This window comes from Artibeus jamaicensis, unplaced genomic scaffold (assembly GCF_021234435.1).
Source record: "Artibeus jamaicensis isolate MK-2021 breed Jamaican fruit bat unplaced genomic scaffold, CSHL_Jam_final scaffold_369, whole genome shotgun sequence".
Lineage (NCBI taxonomy): Eukaryota > Metazoa > Chordata > Mammalia > Chiroptera > Phyllostomidae > Artibeus > Artibeus jamaicensis.
In genome coordinates this window covers 44699886-44712132 of record NW_026522042.1, presented here as the reverse complement: position 1 = coordinate 44712132, position 12247 = coordinate 44699886, and the positions used below count along the sequence as shown (strand labels likewise).

At 45.4% G+C, this 12247-nt stretch overlaps 1 protein-coding gene and 1 long non-coding RNA gene across 2 annotated transcripts; one reads left to right on the top strand and one right to left on the bottom strand.

Moving 5' to 3' along the window:
• The first annotated feature begins 5355 nt into the window (after positions 1-5355).
• Positions 5356-8059, top strand: LOC119058086 (uncharacterized). Its single transcript, XR_005084197.2, has 3 exons — positions 5356-5430; positions 5545-5772; positions 7643-8059. It is a non-coding gene; the product is annotated as an uncharacterized LOC119058086 (long non-coding RNA).
• TMEM174 (transmembrane protein 174) lies at positions 8027-12044 on the bottom strand. Its single transcript, XM_037157037.2, has 2 exons — positions 11351-12044; positions 8027-11159 (listed from the first exon to the last, which is right to left on the bottom strand). Exons 1-2 carry the CDS (start codon positions 11971-11973, stop codon positions 11054-11056), a joined length of 729 nt encoding a protein of 242 aa, XP_037012932.2. The 5' UTR covers positions 11974-12044; the 3' UTR covers positions 8027-11053.
• Positions 12045-12247: the final 203 nt, after the last annotated feature.

Here is a 12247-nt window from a genome sequence, read left to right as displayed (position 1 = left end):
CTAGGAATGTGCCCTGACTGGGGATAGAACCTGCAACTTTTTGATTGTGGGTGTCACTCCAAGCAACTGAGCCACCCAGCCCGGGATCTTCAGCAATATTTTATGTTTCATTCCCAGCAGGCTCCGCAGCGGTCAGGTCTGGCCTGAATCCGTCCCAAACCCAAGGAGCCTGGGAGAGATTTACTTACTCCAAAGATAAATTCCCTTGTGGGATTTGCTGGCCTTTGTGAATAAGGCTTCTGTGTATCTCTCTCTCACCCAGCCCCCCACCGATGCTGCCCCCAATAAATAGTAATAGACTCTGTAACAGGAGGGAAGGAACAGCTCAAGTTTCCGCAGAAAGTTACCATTGCTTAGAGGATTTTAGTCCCAGGTGGTTCCAGGGACAAGATTTGCAGGCCTCCTCCAACTATACTTTCAAAGCAGCCAGTTACCGTATTGACAGTGTAGCATGAGACAGCGCCCAATCACCGGCATGGATAATCAGGGAAACCAGCTATGTCAACCCATCAAAACTAAGGAGAAGGGAGAGGGAAGCCTTTTTGTTTATTTAGGCCATTCTGGTTCATTGAGTGTGAGTGGGTGACAATAAAATTTACTCAGGAGAATTTTAATTCCTGCCCTGGAAATACCAATTAAGTGACAAGCTGCTTCTCTCTACCCACCAAGCACAGTCTGTTATTCCAGTGTGGGGCCCGCAGCAGAGCCGCAAGGACAATGTGAGGCCTGGGGCGAGGCGACTCCCTCCCTGGCCCACAAGAGCTCCCAGGGCACATGCGTCCAGTGCTGGCGCCCTGCCTGACAACACGACTGGCTTCCTGAGGGTTTGTTGCTCAAAGAGTTCAGCAAGTTTCTGAGTGCCTATAATACTACCCCGAATAATGTTTTCTCAGCATTACACCGTAACACAGTGGTTGACATAAGAATAAAACCCAGTCTTAGAAATACATATTAAATAATTGTATAGTCCACATAAAGCTTAGTCCTTTGTGGTTTGTCTTAGCATTATCACACTTAAATGAAGAAAAATTGGGTTCTGCTATATGTAACAGAAAAAGAAAACAAAATAATTATGGCTTATACAATATTTAAAAGTTTATTTCTGTCTCATTTAAAAGAAGTGTAGAGTCAGACAACATCACAGTCATTGGGGACCCAGCCTTTATCTCTGCCCCATCTTTGTAACAAGTAGCCTCAATCCTCAAGGTCACCTTAGGGTTCAAAGTGGCTCCTGGGGCTTCTGCAATCCCATACAAGTCATCATGTTGTAGAATATGAGAAAAAGCAGAAAGGGGTTCGCTGCCATCCATTTCTTTTCCACATAGTCTGTCAGGAAGCCCCGTTTGAAAACTCCTAGGACTTCTGATCACGTGGCACAGGCAGACATGGCTCGACTCTTTGCACAATGGCATCAAAATTACAACTAAAATATGGGACAGCCATCACTCAGAACTCTCAGAAATTGAGTTAATGGAAGTCTGACAACTGTGGAATTAAAGGAAGCACATCCATCCAGATTGGTAGGAGGGGCACAGAGACAGAAAGGGCTTATCCCACATCCATGTGTGGTGGATAAAAATTTGGAAGGATAGCTTGGGAGTGAGGAGTCCTAGCCCCACACCAGGTCCCCCCAGACCAGGCTTCCAGTGCCAGGAAGATAAGTTCCCACAACTACTGGCTGCAAAAACCAGTGGGGGTTGTGTTGGTGGAAGAAACTTCTGGAGCCCCAAGCAGTTCCTCTTAAAGAACCTATACATGGACCCCCCTCCCTACTCAGACTCACTTCCTCTGAGCTCCAGCACTAAGGTAGCAGCTTGAAAGGCACCAGTGATATACAGAGAGGAACTGCAATGTCTGGTTCCAGGGCCAGCCAAGGCCATTTCCCTTTTCTCTAAACCCTCCCCTGACAGAGCCAGCAAACTGGAGCCATATCCGAGACTCCATCAAACTGGTTAACACAGTTTGACCTACCTTGGAGATCCCCAGAGACTCCGCCCCACCCAACTTATAGACCCACCCAAGCTGCTTTTCCATATGAATGTCTGGTCGTGGCTATGCCTCACAACTTCCTAAATTTCCTCAAACAAGCAGCAGCTGACCTCCATGAGCCCTAGGCCTGGCGCTAGTAGCAGCCAGATTAGAATCACAGTTTGGCTTCACTTGGGAATCTCCAAGCCCAGCACAATTAGCAACCATCTCAGATTGTTTTGTAGCTCAGGCAGAGGGGTCCTGGGCATAACACCCATGGAGGCTGACCATCTGGGAAACCCCAGGGCCAGCACACCCAGGGAACAGCTACAGATTACACTGGAGCCCCTCCATCCTGTCCCTGCAGCTGACCATCCACGGAGGGCAGAGGTTGGTGGTAAGTGATCATAGCCAGTCCTTGCAGCTGACTAGCTTGGGTAAATCCCTCCCATTGACCTACCAACAGCAACCAAGGCTCAACTACAAGAGGAGAGGGTACCCAGCCCTGACAAAGGGCACACCTCGAGTCTCAGTCTGGGTGATGGGGGAGGCTGTACCACTGAACTCTATAGGACACTTACTATAATTGGCGACACTACCAAGACATGGAGTCAAAGCAGTTCTACCTAATACATAGAAACAAACACAGGGAAACTGCCAAAATGAGGAGACAGAGAAACATGGCAGAAATGAAAAAAAAAAAAAAAAAAAAAAAAAACCAGATCAAAACTCCAGAAAAAGAGCTAAGCGAAATGGAGATAAGCAATCTACCAGATCCAAAGTTCAAAACACTGGTTACAAGGATGCTCAAAGAACTTAGTGAGGACTTCAGCAACATAAAAAAGATCTAGTTAGAAATGAAGGATACACTAACTGAAATAAAGAGTAATCTACAGGGAAACAACAGTACAGTGGATGAAGCCAAGAATCAAATCAATGATATGGAACATAAGGAAGCAAAAACAACCAATCAGAACAATAAGAAGAAAAAAGAACCCTGCCAAAATGAGGATAGTATAAGCAGCCTCTGGGACAACTTTAAGAGGTCCAACATTTGCATCATAAGGGTGCTAGCAGGAGAAGAGAAAGAGTAAGATATTAGAAATCTATTTGAAAAAATAATGGTAGAAAGCTTCCCTAATTTGATGAAGGAAATAGACATGCAAGTCCAGGAAGCACAGAGTCCCAAACAAGATGACTGCAGAGGCCCACTCCAAGACACATCATAATTAAAATGCAGAAGTTAAGGATAAAGAGAGGATCTTAAAAGCAGCAAGAGAAAAGAAGTTAGTTACCTCCGGGGAGGTTACCATAAGACTGTCAGCTGACCTCTTTAAAGAAACTTTGCAGGCTAAAAGGGACTGGCAAGAAATATTTAAAGTCATAAAAAGTAAGGACCTATAACCAAGATTGCTTTACCCAGAAAAGATAGTTAGATAAAGAGCTTCCCAAACAAGGAAAAACTAAAGGAGTTCATCATCACCAAATCATTATTACATGAAATGTTAAAGGGACTTATTTAAGAAAAAGAAGAAGATCAAAACTATGAATAATAAAATGACAAAAAATACAACTCTATCAACAATTGAATCTTAAAAACAAAGTAAGCAAACAAGAACAGAGACAGAATCATGGATACAGAGAGCGTTTTGATGTTTGCCAGATGGCAAGGGGCTCTGGGGGATGGGTGAAGAGGTGAGGGGATTAAGAAGTGGTAGTAACAGAATAGCCATGGGGGTGTAAAGTACAGTACAGGAAATGGAGCAGCCAAAGAACTTACATGCGTGACCCTGGACATGAACAATGGTGGGGGGACTGCCTGGGGGAGTGCATGGAGAGAGGCAAAGGGGGAAAAAAGGCGACTGTTGTAGCATAATCAATAAAATATAATTAAAAAAATAAAAAGGAACCTCTTGCTAATATTCAATGAGCCAGAATTTAATCCCATGGCCAAACTTAGCTGCAAAAGAGGCCTGGAAATACAGTCTTTTAACTGGGCACATTTCCATCCCTCTTCTTCTCAATGATATAGGCCAGCAGTTCTCAACCTTCTTGGTCTTAGGAAACTTTTATAACCTTACAATTTATTAAGGATCCCAAAGAGCCTATTGTTTATGTGGGTAATGTCTATTAGTACTTACCATATTAGGAAATAGAACCAAATAAAATAGGCACTCATTGCACTTTAATTTTGTCAACTATACCTCAATAAAACTGGAAAAAAATGCTCCAAGATCTCAAAAAACTTTAAAAATAAAATTATAACTAAAAAAAAAATTTATGTTATATAACATATATTTTCCAATGCAAAAAATAAAAAAGTGAAAAGTGTCATACATTTTTGCGAAATTCCTTAATATTTGACTTAACAGAATACAGCCAGATTCCCATATTTTCTTCTGCATTTACTCTGTGGCAATATGTTGTTTTGGTTGAATTAGGGAAAGAGGATCTAGCCTCACACACATATGTAATTGGAAGATATAGAACAATTTTAAAAGCTTTTCAGGTAGTCGTGGAAATATTCTTTGATGTTATACCAAAAATCATATGATAGTTTCTTAAGGGCTAGTTGCAGTGTGATATCTGAAATCATATCCATGAATACTTTGTACTCTCTTACATTAAAATCCATTAGTTTATCTTACATGATGAATAGATTTTTTACCTGAGTATAATTTTGTAATATTACATAGTGGTCATGTGGAAAATATTTGTTCACCAAGTTATGCAGACCTTTCAAATGTTGACATGTTTAATTATGAAAAATTTTTAAAATCATATCTTTTACTATCACGATTGATCTCAAAAGAAAAGTCCGTTTTGGAAGATGTTGTCAAGCTTATGATGACAAATAGAAGTTCTCACGCATTTTAATTTTCACTTCAAGGGTCGAATGTTATCATTGGCAACAAATACGGTTGGTTATTTCCCTGGGAGTGACAGGCTGATTTTGTTCAGTTTTGAGAAAACGTCTGTCCAACATGTAAGCCTCACTCACCACCGTGTGGCCTGCCTCGGGCCTTCGGGGACCGCAGAGTAAGCTGGGAAGTCAGGGACCAGAAAGGTGACCCCCAGAGTCCCAGGGGCACAAACGCGGTGCAGACACACTCTAAATCTGCCATCCATTTTGAGCTTTGTAGACAGAGCTTTCTGTTTTCCCTTTGCGATCTTTTTTTCTTCTGGAAAATTCCAAGCATGTTTTCGCGGCTCCTGTTCTGGCCGGTGAGGGATCAGACCAGCCCCAGCGGCCCAGGAGGAGGAGGAGCCCCAGGCCGACAGCACGAGGAGCCAGAAGGAGGTGGACAAAGCCAAGGGGTGGGGGCAGGTGGGCTGGGGGAAAGTGGCGGTGGGAAAATGAAGACAACTGTACTCGATTGTTAATGTTTAAAAATGATTTAAGAAAAAAAAAAGGAGGCCTGATTCCCTTTCACACCGACCTGGAGCGGGAAGTATGCAAAGGTAGCTCCCCTGACGAGGAATCAGTTTTCTTAGCTTCTCTCGGTTTCACCTCTGAAGATTCAAAGTGGTGACTTTTGGAAAGTGAATCGCTATTTGCTGTGAACTCTTTTCCAGGTGTGGAGGTGGAGCCTAGGCTGAGAAAAAATATCAAAAGAAAGAACTGCGTGGAATCTGGCTCGTGACTCTGCTGCGTGCTGCCCTTCCATTCACATCACTGATACCCGCCAGCGTCCGCCCAGCATCTGCGGTTAGCCAGCCCGCCGTCTCCCCAGGACCTCGCGTGCCTGTGTCCAGGAAGAGTGCTGGTCCTGTGGCGGTGCAGGTGTCTGCATGGACGCCTGGGTGTGTCTTACGTGCCTATCTGTTGCACATATAAGCAGCAAAGCAATGAAAATTGTTTGCTCTAGGATCAAGAAGGTGGTGTTAACAATGAAAATACATGGAGCAGGATCATTTCCTGCTTCCTCCATTCTAAAAATAATTTTATGAACTTATAATAATATAAACATGGTTAAAATTTTTCTTAGCATGGAGTAAAGTGAAAAATAAGTCTCCTAACCTCTGCCCTGGAAGTGGTTATTACCAGTTCTTATATGTTCTTTAAGAGAGATTCTGCATGTTACGAAAGAATACACACATACATCCCCCTTCTAAAAATGTGTTCTTTTAAGTGAATGAATGGGAGGGTGAAAGGGAGAATCTCTTTGTCCTTGAACCCCGTTTTCAGCCCCTGGTGTGTTCGTGCCAACTCCAGCACACAGGCGGGTGTCTGTGATTTACACATGCAGGTTTTATGCCGGAGGACAAGCTCTTTGTTATAAGCAAACTTCTGGAACCTAAGAAATGAATTTCCTTCCCAGTTCATCTGGTTGTTAATCTTCCTAAAAGCCCAAAACAAATAAAATCCCCATATCGGAGAGCTGTGTGGTGTCCCGGAGGCAGGTGAGAGTCATTTCTGTGTATTTGTCCTCTGATTTGTCATCAATTCTGAAGAGCAATCCAGCAAAGGTGTATTTAGTACAGCTCTCTGCTGACTTTATAACCAACTGCTGGCTGCTGGGGACATAAAACTCTTGATGATTTACAAGTAGTCCATGGGCAAGAAATCCGTAAATCACATTCTGTGCTAAGGGAGCGCAGGACAACACAGACACACACGTTCACCTTCAAAGGGCGAGTGGCAAGCACATGCAGAAAATACATTCATTTCTGATTTGAGGAGAATCGCGAACTCATTGGTGAGAGGCCCACAGTCAATGACCTCTGAAAGTTAAATTGTACCAGGTAATACAGAGCAAGAGGCTCTGCCCTTTAGTTCTTAAGGTGGAGACTCTAGTTCCCAATTTAGAAATCTTCAAAGGAGTTTTTGTGGTCTCTGAAGGAAAAAAACTGTTTTTTTCCTAAAACGTTTTAGCTGCCAAGCCAAAAATGTTAAAGGTTGTCAGCGTTTTCTGATACTTTTGAAACTAATCTGCAACAGATATTTCTCAACTGAACACTCACTTAAAGGTCTTTTATTTTTCATGTGTGATTTTTTTCTAGGCCTGTGTTTAGAAAAATCTCTAATAATATATTAAAAGTAGAAAAAAAAAAGTTTCCAATTCCAAAGCATACCAAGAGTTTCGGAGATTCAAAAGAGAAGTAGATATGGAGTGAAAAATCTTGAAAAACATTTTTGTTTGGAAAGTGAAACTTAATAAATATAAATCTGCTACCGTGAGTAGTATGCCAGTCACCTGCCTCCCCAAATACAGTGTACTGGAGCTAGGCGCTTGGGATGCATTTAGTAAAAAGCCAATCTCATTTGGATCCCAATTCAAACAAAACAGCAGTAAAAATGAAATACAAAATAGAGCACTGGGGAAAGTTTAACGGTGATTAGACATTTAATGACATGAAGAAATTGTACATTTTTAAGGTACAGCAATGATGGTATATATATTCTTAGCTGTTGTCTTTTAAAAGTACACCATGAAATATTTTAGTGTAAAATGACTTGATGATTTGGATTTGCCTTTTATAAACAAGGCTGGCCATGAATCGAGGTTTGGTGATGGCTACATAGGGTTTCATTTACTATTCTTTCTACTTCTGTATTTATTTGAAATTTTTCATCGTGTAGAAAATAATGAAACAGCTAAGTGGAGCTAGAGTGGTTATTAGCTGTTTGAAAAGTTCTTCATTGCTTCATTTCACGCCTGTTATTCAACAGGAACTGAGAGCGCAGGCTGTGTAAAGGACTCTCAGTGAGGCCTCCCGTGACTGCTTGAGTGGTAGGAGCTGCAGCCGGCGCCCTGGTTACCCCAGGACAGACGGGGACACTGCTGAGCAGGAGGCCACAGTTGCCTCCTCCAAGTGTGCAGGGACCTTTCTCCTCTCAGCTGGTAAGAAAGCATCTACCCCATGGTCAGTGTGAGGACTTTCTGTCTGGAGGAGAAACACTAGCTGCCCGGGGGTGTGGGGCTTCATGGCAACCCTACTCCCTTGATCTAACAGGAAACACGACCTTGGAGGAAGAGGAGGCCCAGAGGTCAGAAGCTGAAAACAGACACCACAGCCAGCTCTTCACAAACAAGAGGCTTTATTTTTATACTGTATTCCACCCCACAAAAAGTAGGGGGAGCATTTGAAGGCCTGGCTCCATAGCAGAGAGCCCCTAAGTGCACTTGAAATTCAGGGCCTGGCTCAGTGGACCAAAAGAGAAGGCGACCGCAGTCTCTAGAACTCTCCACCCCTGAGAGACACCACCCAGAGCTCTGCCCAAGGGAGCGAGTGCAGGTCCACCCTGCACAAGAGACAGGCCCCTTGGCCAGTGGGGGAGGGAGAAAGAAGTCCCAAAAGCTTTGTGAAAGCCTCTTCCCCCTGGTGTCTGGGCCTCACTTCCCAGGCCTGGATGAGCCTTCCCCGTCCCATCCAGGTTGTCAATTGTCTTCGGTCTTTCCAACCGAAAGGGGCCCTGAGGGGCTCACAGGAGACGTGTCCAGAGAGCCTCAGGTTCTTAAGAGACATCTCTGGGATTAACAAAATCTTCTAGCTTCATTTTGAATTCCACATTTGGAATGTCACTAAAACATGCCTGCCCGCACAGCCCTGTGACGACTAAGGTGGAAGACAGGGACGTCTCCTGGTTTTCTGCGCACTTAGATCTGAGCTTTGCCGGCAAGATCAGCATTACACCCTGTGTACCTCTGGCTCTCACCCTACCAGTGAGCGTTCAGAATCGGGTCACAGTGGTATTAAAACATCGTAGTGGCTCCCCAGTTGCTCTGCAAACACGTACCAAAGTGTCTGACGAGGCTGACGGCCCTGTGGGCTCTGGCCTGGACTCTGAGCCTTTGAGCACAGCAGCAAAGGCAGGCTCCCTCTGACACCACTTCTCTCGGGGTGGATAGTGCGGCTGGGCTGGACCAGCTCCAATTCATGATCCCAGGTCACAGTTCTCCATTCATCCCAATAAGGTGCTGAGAGGGTGTAACGGGGTAACTTGGCCAGTGTGTTTTAACAACATTAAAACCTGTGCCTGTTTGGAGGCAGGGAGATGGGTGTAACTGGCACCCACTGGCACTGCACTGTGGTGCAGTGTGGGAGGGGGGTGCTCACTGCACCTGCAAGAGCAGCTTGGGGGCAGCTTCTGCGTCACAGAGAATAATCCATTGGTATCTGTCGCCCACACTATACCAGAAGTTCTGCAAGGGCAGAGCCGTATCTGTTCTTCTGTTGCTTTGGTTTTTCACCTCTCCATCCCCATTTGATGCCCCAGTCCTGACACAGAGCAGATGCTCAATCAGTAAATATTGGCTGAATGAACAGATCTCCGTCTTCTGAGCCTGTGATTGTGGCAGGCTCGCCTCCCATCTTGAGCTCTGGAAGCTGTTAGCTCTGACTGTGCTGTCTTCAAAAGCATCATTTACCCCTATGGTTAGCACTTTTTCACTGTCTTAGAACCGGGGCAGTTAGTTGCCACTGCCTGGAGGTAAAAACTCCCAGGGCACTTCCTGGCCTGTGGGACCCCTGGCATCGTGCAGACAGATCAGCTCTCCCAGCTTCTACATGGAGACGCCCTTTCCTAAATCGTCTCCAACTTGAGCATCCCTTTATGCCAAACCCAAGCTCAGGGATGTAAAGCTGTAGGGTGGGTGAGGATGAGGAAGGAAAGGGGTGAGGGAGGCCAGCGTGCAGGGCTCCACCTGTCCTACTGGTGGCACACCCCTGGCCATGCTCAACCGTGTGCCTGTCACCCAACTTCCTGCCCAGAGCCAATGGCCCCCAGCTAGGGACCCAGCATTCCATGAATATGTTGAGGATGAAGCTAGTTTCTGTGAACTAATTCTGTTTTTCCATCTCACTACTTCCACTGTCAAACATGAAAATGAACTCTTGTATGAAAAGATTTTGTTCCTGAGGTATAATACAAATCACAGTAATACACCAAGTGTACATTAATCATATCCTTGGAAAACTAGATATTTGTGATAAAGATTAATAGAAGTCACTGCATATGTCAACATGGCACCAAACCTTTAAAGAATTGCTTAACCCTGTCTGGCTTTGGGTGAGCCTTCCTCAGTAGCCTTGTGTGACCTTGCCTTTGTAACCTACAAAAACTATTTTCCTTTAAAACCTGATGATTTTAACCAAGTCTGCAAGTCTGTTGTAGATGTGTGCTATATAGTCCAGATTCAGGGAAATAAAGGGCACCAAGGTTTTTTGTTTGTTTGTTTGTTTTTAATAAAGAGAGTGAGCTTGTCTTGGCCACAGAGACTGTTTCCATGATTTGTGGTTCCCAGGCGTTGACGTGGCAGGTCTGTTCTGTCTGATTTCACAGGACTCTTCTATGGGCACTTGGAGAAGCCCCAGGCTTGTGTGGGCTGCTGGGTCCAGGCAGTTCTTGCCCAGCCCAGACGTCAGTCTGGGGTGGACGCCTCAAGCTTCAGCCTTGCCAGCAAGAACATCAACAGTCAAGTCACTATGACCTAATGATAACTTAAAGGTTTGATGACATCATTATCCTATTATTATTTATTTTGTATGGTTTAGCCACCGAACATTCCAACAGGAGCTATTCTTGATTTTACTTTATTGCATTTATTTATTTGCTTGTTTGTTGGTCTGTTTATGTAGCCTTTAAGATACCTAGAATCCTCAGGGGCCACATGTCAGCAGCCGAGTTGTTTGGGATGTGCAAATCTACTTTGGGAACTGAGAACGGGCACTGGGGAAGCTGCAGCGGAACCTGTTTTCTCTTCCCTGCTTCCTCCCACCCCCACTCTCCGGACTATGGGAACTTCCAAAGTCATAGCAGTAGTGATTTTGCCCTTGGCTGCTGGAGTTAAAATTGAGACAGCAGTACCTTCCTAGAGGAAAGGAATGGGTGTTGGATAGATGGGTCACATTCCTGTTTCCGAACACAGCAGGGCATTTCTAACTGGATCAGAAGGTAATTTCTTCAGCTCAGTCTAATTTTTACCAGTTTGGGACATTTTACCTCCCACCTCCCCTTGAATGGCATCTCTCAGGCCTCCTGGGCTGCTGTGCTATCTCACTTCTGAAGGAGGTTGTAGCATAGAGCCCTTCAGGTGTCAGCAACAAGGACTTCCATGCCATTCCCTCAGCAGTGCAGTCTCTAGCGAGAGGGGGAGAATACTTCCTCATAGGGCGGAGGAGAGAAGCAGGCAGGGTCCCCATCTCCATGCTGTGTCTCTTCTAGCTGCTCAGTGTCAGGACTGGACCTGAAATGTGAGCAGAAAACACAGACGCGTTACAGCCCACAGCACTGTTCCCAGAACCAACGCCCCCCACCTGGCAGTCGGCTGCATAGAGGTTTGCATTCACCCACCACCTTCCTTGTAGACCAAACATAGCCACAGACACTATGACTGTGACAGTGGGGAGGGGAGGGTCCCCACCACACACACCCTACCTGTCATTTCCACCATCCACGAAGGAAGGGTAGTCCCGGTCGGCAACAAAGGCAGCGTTCTCTGCAGGGTAGATGGTATGGTACTGGGGAGGGCTTGGCGTGGCAGCAGCCACCACTCCAGATGGTGTGAGACAACAGGGGTTCACCACTGGCTGCAAGTAGGCGGTGTTCATCCCAATGGGCTCTTGAGAGCCATAAGGGGGAGGGATATACTGCACCACAGTAGCCCCGTGAAAGGTGATGGGTTGGTTGATACCAGTGAAAACAAACGATTGTCCGCCTGCTGTCAGCTCCGAGTCGACCCTTTCCTCACTTTCTTTGCACAACTGACAGGAAAGCATTTTGAACTTGCACACAGCAATCAGGATGAATGTCACCCCAACCGACAGCAGAATGGGCCCAAGGAGCTGGGTCCATTCAAAGTGGGAGACCCCTTGGTATTTGATCCAGCCCATGATGGTGAACGTGATCCCCACCAGTCCCAGGAAGATGCCTGAGAAGAGTAAGGTGGTCCCCGCCTTGTCGTCATCGGACACCTGGATGTCCGCGGTACTGGGTGTGTAAGGAGTGACCGAAAACATGTTGAGAGGGAAGTCCTCCAAGTAGCTCCTGCCCTGCTCCATCGTCCTCACGCAATCACCAGCTTCTTAGGAGGAGAAGAGATTATGAGAGCTCCCAAGAGCAGAGCAAAGCAATCACAGGCTCAGATTAGTTATGGAAGAACTTTGGGCTGCTGTGGTTAACAGAGTGGAACAGGCAGAGGCTTGAACTTTGTTTAGAAGAATAAAGGTCTGACAAATGAAGTCTAAAGCTTTCTCATGGGTTGTCCACAACTGAAGTTATCTTTTTCACAATTCAATGACAAACTCACTCTCTCATTCATATCCATTCATTCAT